The 19,969-nt window shown below is 32.3% G+C and overlaps 1 protein-coding gene across 1 annotated transcript in view; it reads left to right on the forward strand.

Annotated features, from left to right (window-relative positions):
• The window catches only part of LOC139490036 (uncharacterized), a 194,490-nt gene that overhangs the window by 153,950 nt on the left and 20,571 nt on the right, over positions 1-19,969 (forward strand). The window contains exons 21-25 of the mRNA XM_071276888.1: positions 5,537-5,677; positions 6,797-6,892; positions 9,337-9,528; positions 11,676-11,837; positions 18,893-19,054. Of these exons, the coding sequence (XP_071132989.1) occupies positions 5,537-5,677; positions 6,797-6,892; positions 9,337-9,528; positions 11,676-11,837; positions 18,893-19,054 (753 nt within the window). The remainder of the gene's footprint in view (positions 1-5,536; positions 5,678-6,796; positions 6,893-9,336; positions 9,529-11,675; positions 11,838-18,892; positions 19,055-19,969) is intronic.

Here is a 19,969-nt window from a genome sequence, read left to right on the forward strand (position 1 = left end):
AAAGTTCATCCATATCATCAGTTTTTTGACTCAACAAACATAACATTTCGTGTTTTTTTAATAAATTTTCGAATTTTGGGTATTGTAACTTATGTTTTAGGCTACAACAATTTATGTAAATGAGGTCTGTGTTTTGAATATTTGTAGCTTTTGCCTGAGACAGCTCTAAAGATTCACTGCTTAGAGCATTTGGATTCTCATCATCTAAACTATTTGCATTTTCAATCTCAACATTTACATCAAATATCATATTAATCTGATCATATATTTCATCAGTACATGTATTACCCCTTATAGGTATATTACTGGGTGTTATATCTATTGTATTATAATCATTAGTACATAAGTCTATAACATTATATTGTTGCCCACTAACTATATTACAATAAGACAAATCATTTATAAGATTACTATTTTCAATATGAACATCATTGGCACTTATAATTACATTTTCAATTTTCCTACATTTAGCACCAGATTCATGACTTAAGTTCGAAGTGTTAAGGTGGTGCAATCCTTGGCGCTCCTACCATCTGGAAGGGGTTGAGCTCGTGCGAGGCCGTTTCGTGGATCTGCGATCTCTTTGTGAGTTTAGCGTCGAATGTTCGTTTCCAGGTGTGGCATCGTTACGTTCTTCTGGGTGTCCTTGGCGGTCAAATGTGTCGATGGCATCGTGTATCTCGTACAGTTCATTGTCGATATAGAGTCGGTCGCGAACAAGTTTCACATTTCTTCTATTGTACTTTGCTTCCTTCATGATTGGATACAATTTGTTCCTTCTGTCTTCTATTTCTTTCGGAAACTGCTGTTTAATTCCATATCTAGTATTTTGTAACCTGTAAGCATTTTCAAGCACGTACTGGAAATCGGATTGATATAGGAATCGTGCGACGATTGGTCTCATACCACGCTGACTTCGTCCAAAACGATGGACATTACCAAATTCAATTGTGTAATCAATACCAATTTCATTATAGAGGAAACCTCGGAGAAGTTCTTCGGTGTTTACATCTCTTCCCCATAAAGACCAGTAAAGATGAGACTGTTCTTCATAGACCGACAAGATCAGTCAAGCACTCTTTTCTTGGGATTCGCTAGTTTATCTTGGCAGTTACATTCAGCGGAAGTTCCACCTTGCGACTTTATTTCAGAAATGTCTTTGGAAACCTTATTTATGCTTGTTTTGGTTTTGTTAATTTCACTGGAATTCTTGTCATTGAGGCTCTTGTTTTTATCACATTGGGATTTTAGGTTATCGAATAAATTCCCTACTCCTTGTATGTTGTTTTCAAGTTCGGTTATTTTGCCTTGACATGTTTGTCAGCTTTTTTCATTTGTAATAACTCTACTTGTCAGAGATGTAATACCATTTTTTATTTCACCAAATCTGTCTTTTTCTACCGACTGTAATCTTTTATCAATGATTGATACTAGATTAATAAAGGTGTTCAAAAGTAGTGATACGCTTTGGTTCTCTTCATTTTCTTCTGCAATCTTTCTACTCTCCTCCAAGAGCTGACGTGTTTCACTAAGTGACATTATGTATATGCGTTTTAGAATTATAGGTAAACGTATGGCTAAGTGGTCAACAGGGTCCAAAGTCCAGTTTCGATGACCGATTGTAACACCTCACACATTCAATTACATTTTTCGACTTAGTGAATTGTTCTCATTATATGTAGGTGTAATGTTTTATTTTCAGTGCTGTCTTCAAATAAATAGCACAAACAAATTAAATCGTTATCATACGTGCATTCTCTTCTTCTCACCATGTAGTATATTGAATGCTGTTCCCTATGGTATATCGGTTATCTTCATTCTACATTTTAAATGATTTTCGTCTCTCTGATAATTAACTCGTCCATTACGTCAAGGGGACATCACTCCAGTGAAGAACATTGTGCACCAAAACTTCACTAAATGTTTTACCAAATATAGCTAAGGTAAACTTTTACCGACGGAGAAAAGCCACTGTATTTTAAAAATGTAAAATTTTGTAAACAATTAATTTATGATATTGACCTTATCAATGATACTTCATGCCATCAAAGTGCTTGATGTAGTATTAAGAAATAGTTTTCTCACATCAATCACGATATGTAAAAATAGGACAAAAATTAGGGAAAAGTGATCTTCAATGAGCTCAAATGTATCGATATCAATAAGTTAGTGTCTTTTTTCTATATTTATGAATCCTGATAAGTGAGGGTTATTGCAAATGTCTTAGGTTTAAAATAGAAAGTAGTTGACATGTAATATCCGTATTGGTCGATGACACTGCTGGTGGGTTTTTTTATTCCAAGAGGGTATCACCAGCCCATATCTGTGCTTAGGAAATGATTGATCGAAATATAGTTATGACGCCAAGTTGTCGTGGTTTCTTCTGAATTTTCCTATTGTGACGTCAGGAATGATAGCAACCATGATAACGGCACATATAAATAAATTGACTTTATACATTTGTATCTATATTTGAAAAGTAAGGATAAAATCATTAGAGACACCGATTCCACAACTCTAACTCGTGTATCACGACATTTTTTTTCACTCTCAACAGTTAAATTTTGATAATTCAAAATGATCAGCAAACCTTACAGTTACGAGGTCTATGTTTTAATTACTTTTCACGAAGTTTTACAGAAGTCAAATCTTTAATTAACAAATCCGTCAATTATCTAGATATAAGAAGATGTGGCATGAGTTCCAACATGACATCTCTACCCCCATCTCTACGTCCAAGTCACAATTTGTAAAAGTGAACCATTATAGGTCAAAGTACGGTCTACAATAGGGAGCCTTGGCTCACACCAAACAGCAAGCTATAAAGGCCTCCACAAACGTTTAAACGTTTAAACTAACCTTCACCCTTACCTGTAACAAAAGTGTTACATCATAACAAAGATAGACACTCTGGTAATTATCGATTGAAATGGCTTAACTCAGCTAAAAGACATATTTGCTAAAGTGAACTTCTTGGGAAACAAGATAAGAAGTTATCAATATCCTTAAACTTTACGTTCCGCTATATAGATGATGTTCTCTCATTAAATAATACAAAATTTAGTGACTTTGTTGAAAAAATATATCCCATCGAACTAGAGATAAAGGACACTATATATACAGTCTGTTCCATATCTTGACTTACATCTAGAAATTGACAAAGAGGGTCGGTTGATTTCCTTGATAGATGGTTTCAGCTCACAAGGAAGCTATTAAACCAAAAGTTCCAAATGATGAAGTTGATATCATCCCGTCGTAAATTTTACAGACGCCATCACGAGTTGTTTGACCGTTATGGTATACTGTGGATTAACCTTTATTCGTGGAATACCAATTTTAGTATGTTTCTTGGGTCACAGCGAACCATGAATTTAAGATTCAGCGAAGAATAATCCCGAGAAAAGTGTATGGAGTCGGATGTTTATTTCCGGTTATGTTATGCAGTTCTAGTATAGTGTTGACTAGCGATAAACATTGTAACATAACACGTGTTTTTTATTGAAAGAAGATACAAGTATTTTGATTAAATCTATAATAAATATATCGAATATCAGTGATAATTTACTTTTAAAAATTGATTAAAACTGTTCATGGAAAATAACTGCAAGTTGTTAATTACCGTGTCATAGTTTGGTTTACCAGTGATTAAAAATCAATAGGATTGGGTACAGGGATATTGCCCGTAGGTATTATTGTTTATGACAGGAACATTTATTTTCACACCTTATACTTATATCATTGTTTATTATATCGTCATTAGGGAAATGAGCTTTCAATCATAAAGTTTCGAATGCCTTATAGAATTCAGACAAGAATTTATAAATTGTAAAACAAACACTCTGTCCATTATTGTAATTGAAGTTATCAATGAACACTTTAACCTAGAATGACCAAGCGAGGATTTTGACGATTCAAAACTTTTTCGATGAATTCCTTCTTTTTTGTTTTGTTTTATTATTGATCAAACCAAGTAGGGTATATGATATACTACATCAAAAAGAAATCCACGAATAACGTATCTAATATTTTTTTTTTTGTAGTAATCAGCGATCCACGAATTTACGTATACCACGAAACGTCTTTTTTTCTCTATCGACGAAAATTGATACCCACGAAAATAAATGAATCCACAGTAACCGTTTCACAGATGATATCGGATATGTTCCTTATGTCGTAACTAAAATAGCCTTCCTTTTCCACGAATGTTTTCTTCCGAATTAGACTATTTACGTATACAGGATATGTAAAACACAAGCAACACGACGAGTGACACATGTGGAACAGGATCTGCTTACCCTTCAGAAGCACCTGAGATCACCCCCAGTTTTTGATGGGGTTCGTGTTGCTTAGTTTTTAGTTTTCTATGTTGTGTCTTGTCTACTATTATTTGTTGGTTTGTCATTTTATTTTTTAGCCATAGCGTTGTCAGTTTATTTTCTATCTATGAATTTGACTTTCCCTCTTGTATCTTTCACCCCTCTTTGTCTTCAGTTTTGTATTTAATAAGAAAATAAGAATTCTAAATTCATCTTATTTTTTTAGTTTTTCAAAAACGTTTAAGGTTCATCATAACAAACGAACAAATATGGCTGTATTTACATGCCAAAAATTTCTCTGAGTACAGACTTACCTGTGAAGTTGGAAAAGTTTTAATGCCTGGCATCCACTAGATATAATAAAGTTAAATGCATTTTGTGTTTCAGAAAGATAAAATCTATTTTGGATTTTGATGGGCATTTTTTTTCCTTCATGCAAAAGGTCTGAAAATTAACTAAGTTGTGGTACTACTATGAGATTCTCCCTCAGGTAAAAAAACCGGTTTGTATTGTTTTGATTGTCCTTAATTGACATGGACAAAAGGTATCTTCACAACTACAGGTTAGTTAAAGAGTTCATCTGAGTCAGTGAGTGGACAGTATCAAAGTAATTCAGGTGTTTGTTTATTTTTACACCTTCTGCAGAAAGGAAAAAAAATGCCCAGCAAAAACCAAAAAAGATTTTATCTTTCTTTAACACAAAATGCATTTAACTTTTATATATATAGTGGATGCTAGGCATTAAAATTTTCCAAACAGCATAGGTAAGTCTGTACACAGATTAGTTTTTGAGGTGAAAATACGGCCATATTTGTCCATTTGTTATGATGAACCTTAAGCAATTAGTGATGATTAAATTGGTAAAGGTTGTCTGATGATAGAATAGACTAAAAATATTTGGACAGTTGAGTTCCTATATGTTGTCAGAACATGTGTCATTTAAAACTTGTTCTCTTAACATGCTTTTACATTTACATCTCTGTCTTTGGGTTGGCTGTTCGATGATGAAATTAAAGCGCAACTGATGGTTCCAATGAAGACAAAACGTTCCTCTGGTGTGTAAAATTCTAAGTTTTGCATATTTGATGAGTTCGTACAATTTTTACTCTTAATATTACATAATCCCTTAACATAATTCATATCATTTGAATAATCTAACTTTAACCAAATTATTATATATTTAGTTCTATATTGAAAATAGAATAAAACATTATTTACAGATAGAACAAAACCAAAAATAAGCTGTCCTGACGATCAAATAAAGATTGGTACTGGACGTCGTCTAACAGCCTTTACAGGCCTGAAAAATGATTACACCAAGCTGGAAGATGTCAAACATGTGAATACATCAGTTCATGATGGTAAGTTTATCTTCAGAGAAAACTCTTACTGATGATCGTCATTAAAATAATCAATATGTAACTGTATTGTTGATGTTTTTATAATGAATTTTTACAATGGGAATGAAAATTTATTTAGTCAGTAATTGAACTTCGAGGGTGCTGGTATTCTGTTACAATTCAAGAAAATAAATATATTCATATTCTGTTTTAAAATTGTTTACAATATACAGATACGTTTTACTATGATCTTGACAATATTTTATCATAATGATAGAATAACTTTCGCTTGAAAAAAGTGAAACAATATATATCAAGAATCCTTGTAGGCTATTCTAATATTTTTATCACTGTAGTTTCTTAAATAAGAATGGCAAATATAAATTTTCTGATGATGAAAATGATATTGGTTAGTGACAGACTAGTATACAAGATTAAATGCTTAGTTGCATAAGCTCACCAACGTTTATAATAAGTTTATGATTTTAAAATAAGCAATTACATTAGTTGACACAATTCGCATTTAGTATAGTAAAAGTGTTAAATTGATGGCTTTACAAAAAAATGTACCATGTTTACAGGGGTCGATTATCTATTGTTAAGTTGCAAATCCCAAAGGTTAAAAACAACACATCAGTTATTCAGTTGTATTGTATTTGCACAGTTACAAGATAATTGTTGGATATAAATTACTTATATAAATTTTCGGTAATAATCTATATTAAGGTTAATATCTTCATCCATAGCTCTGCATCATTGACCGGATTTTAGTTAATCTATGTTCCTGTTTGATTTTATTACCTCTTTTTCTACGTTTTCAATTTTAAAATGTGTTATGCTCAAGCATCACGACAAATAAAATCAAATTTACAATTCACATCATGTGTATTGAAATATGTACCATACATTTTAATATATTTTGTCTGTAAAATATCTTGAGAGTTGGTTGACCAATACATTTTGAATGTGCATATTATGTGTTTACGATTAAAAACTGAGGTCACATCTGATATCGACGACCTTCAATATTTGTTCAATACAATACTTGACATTTTTATATCGATGTCGTACGCGTATGACAACAATGAGATCATATTCTCGTAATCGTTTTATAGTTGTATTGTTGTTGTTTTTTTTCAGATGAATTGTATATATACGGTAGCAGCAATGAGGTATTCATTGGTTATGATGAAGCTCTGAATTATGGTATATGTAGATTTAAAGTTTATGTTAAATGTGAGTAAAAAGTTGATATTTATATACAGTTCTTTTTATACAGGTAGTATCATCTCCATTTTTTCGCTTTAACATAATTTCATAAAACCTTTTGGCTGATTACATTATTTGTACCAGTAACCCAATGTTGACCTGAAATGGTCATTTGACATACTCAGCTCTTAGAACAATATGTTATTACGTATTTTTCATTTATTCGGTAAATTTTAAGACTTAACCGCTGCAGTCAATTCAGTACTTTCAAACATATTGCTTGTTGCTATTAGATAAGATCTTTTCACTCTATGGTCAGATTTTTTAGAAGCTGCTATTCATCTGTAGACATTAACATCATACTGAATTTTATGAAAACTACTGAACAGTACTTGCCTGACTCCAAGCGGACTTTATGTGTAAATACCGCATTGGAGAAGTGGAAAAGTAACAATGACCTGATCATCATATCATGTCTTAATTCATTTACTAGTGGTGTTAGCAGCCATTTTTGGTGAAAGATTAAAAAAAATGAATAGTAACAGAGTAATGAAAAAAAAATTGCTTCAGATAAGAATAAACTTGAACAAAGAATATCAGAGAGACGAAAAATACCAAAGGGACGGTCAAATTCATAAATAAAACTGACAATGCCAAGGCTTAAAATGAGAAAGACAAACAGAAAAACAATAGTACACATGACACAACATAGAAAACTAAAGAATAAACAACACGAACCCCACCAAAACTAGGAGTGACCTCAGGTGCTCTGGAAGGGTAAGCAGATCCTGCTCCACATGTGGCAACCGTCGTATTGTTTATGTGATAACAAATCCGGTAAGTAGTCTAATTCGGTAGGTCACATTCATGAAAGGGAAGGGGATTGTAGTTATGACGTTAGGAACATATCCGATATCATTTGTGAAACGGTTATTCCATCACGGTCAACCAACTCGTGATGGCGTCCGTAAAATTTACGAAGGGATGATTTCAACTGATTTTCAATATGTTAGTCCAAAACAACCTAGCCAATATGGTCGTCATTAATGTAATTTAATTGTTTTTCATACATCAATAGTTACTCCATACCAAATTTGTTTCTGTTTTTGTACAAAACCACTTACAAACATGTCATTAATTACTTGTTATATGAGATATAAAAACGTTCAGCTATCTTCTTATATTGATACATTCAACAGTTACAGACACTTTTACGAAAATAAATCAAAAAATTTCTTCATATAATTTTTCTTGATCTGGAATATAAGTTTCAGGCAAGTTTCGTGACAAACTTTGAAGGTTTATGCATTTTTAATTTAAAAAAAAACATACAGTCTGCCAGTATCAATATTCATATTGAAAAATGAATAAACAAATTCACTTTCAAAACTTTGCTTCAAACCAAAATATTTAAAAATGCTTTCATTTTGCTCAATTTTAATTTAATTCGATTTGACAAAGAATTTGTTGTTTTAAAAATGTTAACCACAGACTATAACTATTAGTACCTGTTATTTTTTCCCGTAAAACTGCCTAAGCAATATTATGCTCTCAGTCAGTTTACTCATTTGACCACAAACAGTTTTTGTTCTACTTCCGTAAAATTTCACAAAGGTTTGGCTTAGTTATTGTTATCTAAAAAAAAGTTAAACAATTTAGGTGAACGTTTGTATGTAACGACCACTGCTCACTATGTACTTTTTAAACACACTTAAACTATGGGGTCACCAAAGAATCTCAACACCTTAATAAAGTAATTCGAAAAATTTATCAGAAATAACACGATGTTTTGATTTATATCAATTATATAAATCAAAACATAAAGGTTATTCCTGATTAATTTTTCGAATTATTTTATAATTAAAGGCGTTAAGAAATCTTTGGTGACCCCACAGTTTAAATGTCTATCGTAGGTACGTAGTGAACAGTGGTCGTTACAGACAAACGTTCACGTAAATTGTCCCAGTCAATGGATGAATTTAATGTGTCAATCAATGGCCACAGCCACACTGTTTTGAATTTCATTCTATTGACACTTTCGACGAAATTAAGGATTGCTATGTCGTGCTTTGGCGTCATAAATATGTCACAGGCTCGACAAAACGAATCTCCGAAGATGACGAAGTGCTTTAAACAAAAGGGAAATGTGTATAGAACTTACAGCATATATTCAGACTTGACAGAAAATAAACGAATATATAATATGATACCATTTGGCTGAAAAGTAAATTTGATCCGCAATTACAAGCCAACGAAGAAAGAATTATAAAGCTGATGTACTTCTAGCAAGTTCTTTTTATTTTATTTTGGTTAAAATATTTTCTTTATCAAAATTCAAGTGTACACCCGGGCGTTTTGACGTAAACGTAGCTACGCGCATGATCCTAATTCTAAAATTGTTATGGACAAATATAGGATTATTATGAATACAAGTTATTATTGATTTGAAAAGTTATTATGTATCCTTTCAGATGATGGTTGTCCTATGCCAGAAACTAATGCAAATATAGTTTATTGTCCTAACAGTAAACATATTTGTAAATTAAATTGTCCATATGGAGAAGCGTTATCTATAAAACACAAACTAAAATACAGATGTGGAGCGTTGGGAGTCTATAATTTTGAACATCTAAGGAAGCAATTAATTCTACCTACGTGTGGAGGTTTGTACGGTTGATAACAAGTAGATTTTAATCAAGTATTACGCAAAGGAAATCTCAAAAGTGAGCTTACATCATTTTTTACATTTTTTACGCACTATGTGGTTATGCGCCTCGGTACTTATGCATTTCACAAATTTGTTGTTGTGCTGTGTTTTCCTGTCTTTAATTTTTGTTTATATACGTTGTCTATATGCCATTATGTTTTTTTTGTTGACATATGTGTTGTTTGCCTTTATAGTGATTAAGATTATAACACAATGATGACCGCTGTACAACACATTTTGACATCTCTCTTTATTGTCTCTGTTTGTTCTATTTTTCAGTGTTGTAAAGATAGTAGGATTTTAGGCGACTGTGTTACAAGTTAGAAGTTTATGTTGATTTTAAACAAAGTTTGATCCACCATTTTCTACATTTGATGAAAAAGCCTGTAACAATGCGTTTGATGTGTATTATCTTTTCTTTTCTTATTCTTTCTTTTTCCATCTAATATTGTATCTTTCGTTTTGACTTTTCCAGTGTTTAGTTTTCGAGTGCAAATTTGTTGCTTATGGTTCATGAAGCTTATTGTAGTGTCAATTCCTTGAGAAGGAAGAGATTTAGAACTAAAGTAGTAGGAGCAATAAGGCCCTTCTTTGACCCAAATATTACTGCAAATGTATTTAACTAGACTAAGGTACAAAGTATTCAGAACTAGATTAAAGTACATTGTCTTCAGATTATAAAAAAACGAATAAATAATTCACATTTAACGTGTTATCATGTCAACAAAGAATCCTTGTATTTAAAACATTAAATTTTAAGTATATTTCAAATTGGCAGATAATATCGGCTTCTAAGAAACAACTTTATATTTGGTCTGATATTGTCAATAGTTTTACTAAATTAATCACGTGTTTAATTATTTGTTTTTGTAAATGGCTGTGCACGATAATTCCATAATAGAAATAGCGATGGAAAACTTGATGAATAAATATTGTTATTTTTTTTGTAGGTTTCACTAAAATGTTGCTTATTATGACGTAATTGTGAAGTTATCAAATAGAAAATCTTATGTTTTCAGCCATATCCATTTTATATCATTGTCCAAAATTTTATTTTTCTTGGCCCAAATCTAAGCCTGAATGCCACTTCTACAAGTCGTGTATGTTTTTATGTACGTAGATCCCTCAGTTTAAGGAACATCTACTCGAGAGCTGCGAGAGTATAGTAGAATGCGTGTACACTCCATATAGGGATTAATGGAGATGTTTCTCTAACGTATTAACAATGTTCAATATTTACAAGGACAATACCCACCCCAACACCAGGGAGTTTTAGGACGCTGGGCATAACCTGTAATTATAGTGGAGGAAGCCGAAGTACTCCGAGAGAACAACAGGGCTGCTCTACGGGAACAGACAAACCGAAGAGATATCAACAGATCGATCTCTACGTCACAGTCGGCAGCAACGTTGACCACCTGATGCTCTATAGTACCGATTATAGTTTATTAAATCCGATATGGGTACCAGAGACGTGTGTGAGAGGGTGAAAATCACCCTTCTGATGTTCTGATATTTTTGACATCTCGAGTGTCGGGATTAATGGAGATGTGTCTCTAACGTATTAACAATGTTCAATATTTACAAGGACAATACCCACCCCAACACCAGGGAGTTTTAGGACGCTCGGCATAACCTGTAATTATAGTGGAGGAAGCCGAAGTACTCCGAGAGAACTACCGGGCTGCTCGACGGGAACAGACAAACCGAAGAGATATCAGCAGATCGATCTCTACGTCACAGTCGGCAGCAACGTTGACCACCTGATGCTCTATAGTACCGATTATAGTTTATTAAATCCGATATGGGTACCAGAGACGTGTGTGAGAGGGTGAAAATCACCCTTTTGATGTTTTGATATTTTTAACATCTCGAGTGAGATTGGAACTCGGAATCTTCATCACTGTAGTCATCAGTCTTAACCACTATACCACGAACTCACATGTATAAATATAAGTCTATTTTGTATTGGCGATATTGTTCGATCATTTGAGAGCATTGAAATTCAGTTCTATAATTCTACATTCTCCACTTGGGTTTACTTTGTTTATTCAATAATCAAAAACAATGCTTTTCCCTACATGTCAGTTTTTTTCTCTATAGATCAACAGAATCAGACCATATCTTTATCAGTAAGCCTCACTTATAAAACTGTGACAAACTGTGTTCCAATATTTCCATCAAATATCAAGACAGGTTTGGAGCTGAAACTTAAGACAGATCTTCCAAACCTATGGCCAGGAATGCTTTGGTGTGGGAGTCAGTGTAGGTGGGATGCTGTTTGTCGGGGATCTTCTGCATATATAGACGTTACTTTTACATTATCTCAACTATCGTAAGTAAACAAAATTCGCGATAAAACTATTGCACATTTTCTTAATTTACTGAACCGGATAATATTTGTACATGTACAATGTACGTACATTTGTATATCTTCCTGAGGAATTTTGAGTTTTTGGGTAGTTCGGTATGTGTTGCTGTCCAAATATTTATAATTTTTGTTATCCTTTTTCTTTGATCTTAGTTAGTTTTATAAAATAAAATACAACATTATCGCGATTAGATGTTTTTTTATATTGTTTACTTGACACAAAACATTGAAAACTTTCATTTTTGTTTACAGAGCAAACATAGTTAGAAATGGAAAAACTTACCAAGTAAGAGAGGCTACATTGATTTTCATACTACAAGAAAATGGTATATATTTTAACGTAAGAAAATTTTATCTTTATTTCATAAATTGACACATTTTGAAATGTTGATGTTGATGTAGGCGACTTTTCACATAGAAATTCATCTTCAAACGGACTGCATTTGATTTCATTTGAATAAAACATTACAAACAGAGGCAATAATTTCCTCTGATTACAAATTTCCTCTAAATACACAAGAAAACATGTTTGAAACTGAGGATGAATTATTAAATTATTAGGAACACCCTATCAAGTTATAAGGTTGATTGGGTGTTTAATGAATTACAGTTACTCTATGTCAAACTCTTCGTCAAACCTTTATATATTCTAAAAGTTATACACTATGTGGTTGTGTGGCTTCGAATAGCGGAAATGACATCTATGTTTGAAAGATAAATTTTCAGTGTTTTTTATTTGATTCTTTGACGATTACTGAGGGTAACACACTATTTCTCCGGCACAGGGCCCGACATCCGAGTACAAAATGATCAAATATAAATTGCAGCAAATTTACATATAATGGACATGGAATATCCTTATTCTATACTCTATATACTATATAAATTTCAGCATGTTATAATTTATCGTCAATATGAAATTATCGAGACTGTTTAGATGAAAAAAATGTCAAGAAAACATTAGAGTAAACGTAGATATTTTTTTGACGTCATTATCTATAATTGAGTGATTTTCATTATCAAAAACTTCTAAATCTATTGCGGTTTTTTTCTTCAAAAATAGCCACGTTTAGATTATAATATAAGTGTCTCCTTTTTTTTCTTTTGTTATCAACACAAATTAGGTCATGACGTTTATTTTCGATCTATGAGTATGAATGTTCTTCTGATATCTATTGCTCCTCTTCTATTTTAATTTCAAAATTGCAAATAATGACGTATAATGCACTCAGTCATTGCTTTGTAGAGTTTGAATCACGCGGACGGTTTTGTCTTTGATATTTTTACATAAATGTTTACCAATACCAATAAATGTGCAATATATTTTATTATCTGACCTCCTTTACATTTCTAGGAATGTGATTGGTTAAAAACGCCCTCGTGGAGACCGTGTATATTTGATATTAGGTTAGTAGGGAGGCGGGGCTTATCTCATACACGATTAGTAGTGGAGTTACGTCCCTTTACATTCCATATAAGGTAGTAGGGGGCGGAGCTTATTTCCTACACGGTTAGTAGCTGGTGTTACGTCCCTTTATCAAAACAAAACGTTACTGATAAAAAAATCGTAAAGGTTTCAACAGACGAGGACATTGATGATTAAGATTAGAATAAAATCATATAACACATTTAAACCTCACAAGTTGTTATTGTTGGTATCTGATTTTGTAGGATCAATGGAAGTAGTTTCTTAATGCTAACAGTTTTGAAACCTTGCTCATTTTGATAGGTCTAAATCTCACAAGTTAAGATAGTCAGTAAGATAAATTCGTTACATAATGTGCTAGTAACCTATTACGGTATCTATGGGGTCAGTAAATTCCATATGGGCATTCGATTGATTGATTGATTGATTGATTGATTGATTGATTGATGGTTACTTAACGTCCAGTGACAATTATTTCATGCATATTCAGAACGAGAACAAGTTCACAATAAACACAATAAGTAGGTTGATACAATAGAGGCCATCTGGGATGATGGTCGGGGAAATTTGGACTGCCACTTAAAAATGAGGGTATATTGGATAGGGACAGAAATTTTGTCTTGCAACAGACCACCTACGGACCCCTCAAAGAGTTGTTACAAGGGTTCTTAACGTACAAAGAGAGTTGCACTCTCTTTACACAAGGCATCGGATTCAACGTCCCCCTTCTGACCGGACGAGATTGCGAACTTGATACATCCCGCACAGCCAAACGGACGCCCCACTTCGGCAAGCATTTTACTGCTGGTCGAGAGAAGACCAAGTGACCATATTTCTATACCCCAGTCACCCTTGGGGTTCCATATGGGGATTCGAGCTTCGCTCTCACCCCATATGGAATTTACTGACCCCATATATATACCGTATAAGGTCACTAGCACCCTATGTAACCAATAATATTATCCAATACAATAGATTTATAGGCAATGTTTTTATATTTTGTTGAACAGTTGAGCTATCAATGATAAATTCCAATTCAGGTGATGAAACTATTACTCTTACCAGATTCTTTATTTTTCTTAGTCTCGGTTTACAAATGGCAATTTCTCTGTGTGAAACTGAATATTTAGCGTTTCAGTACAATTTTCTCATATGACAAACCAAATATGATAAAATATACCTTATGTCATCGTATCTATTGTTTATTATCCAAGATATCCAAATTATTACTATAGTATTAATGAATGGGTGTTTTTATAATGGCTCTGTTATATGTCCAATGTCTGTTATAATGGTCGAGGAAGTCTGTAATGGCCCGAGGCAACGTCGAGGGCCATTACAGACATCCGAGGCCATTATTACTGACCGAGGACATATAACAGAGCCATTATAAAAACACCCATTTCTTAATACATTTATTAACCTACTGAATAAAAGTGTATGTGTTAATATACTAAATATCCAAGATATTAAGTTGACAGAAGTTATGTGTTGAAAAACAGGAGGAACAGTGATCCCTATATATGGTTCTTTAATGTTGGTTGCTGGTTACTAAATTAAATAAAATACAAAAAAGTATTATACTCTTTACAACTTAATTTTATTAACTTTATTGAAAACCCTAACTGTGCTTTATACAGACAAACCGGGCATTAATACAGGGCCATTACAGAAAAAACAGGGCCATTACAGTAAAAAAACAAGCCCATTACAGAAAATATGTTATTTTTAATAACCAGTCATTTTTGGCAATAATGTACTTAGTTGGTTAATAAAAAGAAGTTAAATTGTTATTTATTTCTTTTTTGGGTTTCAATCAGATATTAATCAAAATGTATAAATGATATCATTCGAACAGTGCAGTGACAGTTTTAAAAGGGGGAGTAAAAAAGGGTTACAGCAAAGTGTCGTCGGACACTTGTCGTTAAACCAGACAATAGAACTATGATTTGAAAATTATGATGTAACCGGTTAATTCATATTCAGGATAAAAACACAAGAATTGTACAGAATAAGCATGTTTCTTATTGAAGAGAGAAAAATGGCCTAATGAATTACAGAACACATAAATATTTTGGCCAAAAAAACAGACCCACATTAATTACTGTGACGGATAGTTTTGATTGATATATTTAACAGAATATATTTTCAAACTGAATTGATTTCAAGGTGATGTTAAAAAATGAAATAGACAATATATACCATGCCCTCTCAGCCATCGTCATAATTTCATTTTAATGAGAGACGATTTTTAAAGGATACTAAACTCATTAGGCAGAGGAATTTTTATGACTACTAGCATAATTGTTAAATCGTATTAAATTCAGTATCAAATTTATATTCATAATGAACTTTTTCATATCTTGAATATTGAAAACGGGTTAAAATAATTTGTTTGCATTTATATTAAGGATTTATTGTAGATTTTATATACTTTTAGTTTACTGGATTAGTTTTAGGCTGTTTTGTATATTGAAAGGCACATACTTTTTTTTTTTATTTTTTAAAATTATTATATGTGAGGTGCTAAGAGTAACTGTTGTTATTATATAATGCGCTCTATTAGCATTGTTTTACTATTACATCATGTCCGTTTGTTTTTTTCAAAATCTGTGAAAAAATATTATGTTACACTTAACAAGAAAGAAAGTACTCTTCGCCAACACTTTAACGAAAAAGGGTGATTTCGTCTTTTACAAAACAGAATACGTTTATTCGAAGAGAGAAAATGTATCAAAATTAAATTCTGACATCCATATTTACAACTGATATAGATCTGTTTTCAAAAATGTTGTTTGTTCGAAAAGACTATTCCACGATGATTTCATGCTTATCAAGTATTTTCAAATTTGTTTAGTTTTCAAGATGATATAGTTTGGCATAAATGAACATTGTTATAAAAAAAAATATTTATGGTAACCGTTTAAACAAATTTAATTCATATGCCTCTCTAAATTGTTTAATGCCTTACAGCAGTATGATACTGTTAAATTATCCGTCCCTTATTCTTCTAATTTTTTAAGTACGTTGTATGATACATCAAATATATTCGTTCAGTGTCTGTTTACTTGTGATAATTAGTCTTTTGATTGAGTTAACCGTTTCAATTGATATTTTTGTTGTAATAACATGAGCAACACGACGGATGCCACATGTGAAGCATGATCTGCTTACCCTACCGAGCACCTGAGATCACCCCCAGTGTTTGGTTGGGTTCGTGTTGCTTAGTCTTTAGTTTTCTATTTTGTGACTTGTGTACTATTATTTGTCTGTTTGTCTTTTTTATTTTGTAGCCATGGCGTTGTCCGTTTATTTTCAATCTATGACTTTGACTTTTTTTAAATTTGGTTGCAGGGTTTATATAAGTTAGGTTTACCGTGTGCTGCGTTTTCAGATTCATCACTCAACAACTTCCTGTTTACCGAACACTTGTAACATTTGACACATGACAGCCAAATTGAAAATTTTTGTCACATTTTTCTCAGAAACTTCATTTCAAGGATTTCTGAAATTTGGTTTCAGGCTTTATATAAGTGAGCTATACCGTGTGATGCGTTTTCAGATTCACCACTTAACGACTTCCTGTTTACCGACATATTTCGGCGGGGCTAAGGCTCCGTTTTGAAGACCTGTAATGGTTTACTTTTATAAATTGTGAATTGGGTGGAGAGTTGTCTCATTGGTACTTGTACCACATCTTTTTACATCTGTAATTTATAAATACCTTGCAAATCAAATACCTATAAACTTACACATACACATGCAGTAATACCACAGTGTATTTTACTCTAGTAATTTTTCCCTAGATACAAAGATCTCATAATTCAAAGAAGTTTTGCTGTATCGGAAGAATTAAAACTTAGAATGGACATTGGGAATATGTCAAAATATATGACGGTCTCCAATGTATCTTCAATGCAGTGGAAAAATCCAGCACCCGGAGGTTGATCTCTGCTGTCCCCTAAAAAAACATATAAATGAACTAAAATGTAAGAACAGACAAGCACAATTAAAGCAAGAGACTCCTGACTTGGTATCGGCGCAAAATGCTAGCTTTCAATATTCCCCTATGAGCATATTAAGCTATATGTTAAATAATTAAAAAAAAGATAGTCAATATAAGTACCGATAAAGACTATATTATACGATTAACGTAACAAGGCTTTTTCAGAATGTCGCAGGTGCACAGCTTGAAAGGGATTCAGTTACCATAGATGTAGGTTCATCCTGTCCTGCTGGCTACGTGGTTGTTAGGGGGAAATGTGGTAAGTTTTAAAAAGCTCAACACGCTAGTTAACCCTTTTTAGATCATGTACATTACACAAAGAGGCTCTTTCATAATAATCATTAAAAAAAACATTTGCCATTTTCTTGATAATCGATAATCAAAATATGCTTCACAATAATTAAAACAATATCAGATATTGAATTTTGTTTTCAAAGCTTCTAATTACAAGTCAGCTTTTAAAAATGATCACAAATTGTTTTGTAACTGGTCATTTAATATGTTTAACTTGTTCAATTTCAAATTATTTCAGATGTGGCACCTAAATTTTTGCCTTAAACTGTATTGATTAATTTACTGTAATATCAGTGTATTTGCATAAACATGTTTATATATATATATCATGTATATATTATGAATATGTATGTAAGTCTGACAAAATTAAACCAACAGTGTTAGAGTTTGATTTTATGCTGACAATTTGTGTTTACCTAAACGAGATTCGAACTCACATCTTTGATAAATTACTGCACCCATCGCTTAGCCTCATGTCAAGTGTTTTAAGCCACTCGACCACATCCGCTATAAAAATCTAGCTTAAATTTTCGAAGTGTTACTCTGTCACGAAAGGCAAATCTAGAGATGGATGTCTAAATATAAGTCAACGATTCTTTAACAAGGGCGCTGGATCGTTACTAGTAACGATACATGTACACAATATAAAAACGCATTCAAAAAATACAAACAACACTAAGATAAAAACAAAAATGGAAACATTAAATGTTATTATCTAAAAGATAAATATTTAGGATAAAATATATAGGTTATTACATCGTTACCAGTGGGTGATACGATTTATCAAATCGAGATGTTAAAATTATGTTATTAAATTTAAAATATGAGCCTCTTCATGTAGTTACATTAATTAAATGCAGTGAAAACAGAAAACAGAATACACGTTCAGAAAACAAAAACAGCTATTTGTTTTCCGAACATTAGACTTCTCATACCCGTTAAAAATGCTCCTAGTTATGTCATGGTGTGGAAAATTGCCGTCTTGTTGCTAATGAATATAATAAAATGAAAATGAAAATGAAAACGGGCAATTGGTCAGAGAGACAACAACCTGATGAAAAAGCAGAAAACAACCGAAGTCATTCAATGGGTCAGATTGCATTAAGATGTTACGTATTAATTTTACGGAACTTACACGTGTTACAAGAAATGTAAAACGAGCACATCAGTCTTTTGTAAAATAATACTATTGTATTCGAGTATTCATTATAATTTTATTGTAGTTGAGTGTGGAAAAGGAACATATAGAAATGACACAACAATGACGTGTGAGTTTTGTGCCATTGGATCATACCAAACTAATGTAGGACGAACAGTCTGTGAACTATGTGAATCATCAAAAACAACACTTAACTTTGGTTCATATTCATCAACTGACTGTATTGGTAAGTATTTCAAAAATTGAAACATTTAATTGGCTAACAAAGCCTTTTTCTTGTATTCAAACAATCAGAATTGTTTAGACTTTGACTTCATAGAGCAATGAAAAACTAATGATTCTTATTTTTGTTGTTGATTTGTTTTTAAAGATTTTATACACGATTAGTAATAATCAATTACAAGAGACATACTTACTAGAACTGTGAGTAGATGAGGAAAGCTATACATTTTCTACTTGACAACATAAAATCATGTTCTGGTTATAGATTTGATTAATTCTTGTTTTTTTCTAATGCTTGTACTTTAAAGGTTTGATTGGCTAGTTTGCTTTGTTTGTATGAATGCTTGCTGAAGTATTGGTATCTGCAATCAATGAATAGGTGGAGCTCCAGCTTGTATATATCATTCTTATAAATGTTATCGTGTGTTAAGTAAACTGCAGAATCTTATGTACACAAGATGAGTTCCTGTCTACCTGTTGATTGCAGATGTCAATCCTAATTACATTGCTTTAGCAAATATTATGTAAAAAGAACAAGCAAATCAACCTTTAAACCACAAGCATTATGAAAAAAACTCTAATATGCCTCCCTTATAACTAGTATTTCAACATTTCACTTCATGCTCCCCTTATAACTAATAGTTCACTATAATTTCATTTTTCATAGTATTATTGATAATGATGCCCCTTTGAAAGATCATAGATTACGATACGATCCAGATAAATCTTTTGGTCCTTTCTAACTTATTTTTCTAATTTTTTTATCATGAAATAGCCGGGTAAAATGGCTATTTGACTATATGTAAATCAAGAAAGAGGATTTCGCTCCTTAAAGTAAACTTTTATTTCAGCAGTCCGACAAGACAGAACAACAAACTCTAAACTAAAAAGTAATGTAACATACAAACAATAACAATAT

The sequence above is a fragment of the Mytilus edulis genome, chromosome 9 (genome assembly GCF_963676685.1).
Source record: "Mytilus edulis chromosome 9, xbMytEdul2.2, whole genome shotgun sequence".
NCBI lineage: Eukaryota > Metazoa > Mollusca > Bivalvia > Mytilida > Mytilidae > Mytilus > Mytilus edulis.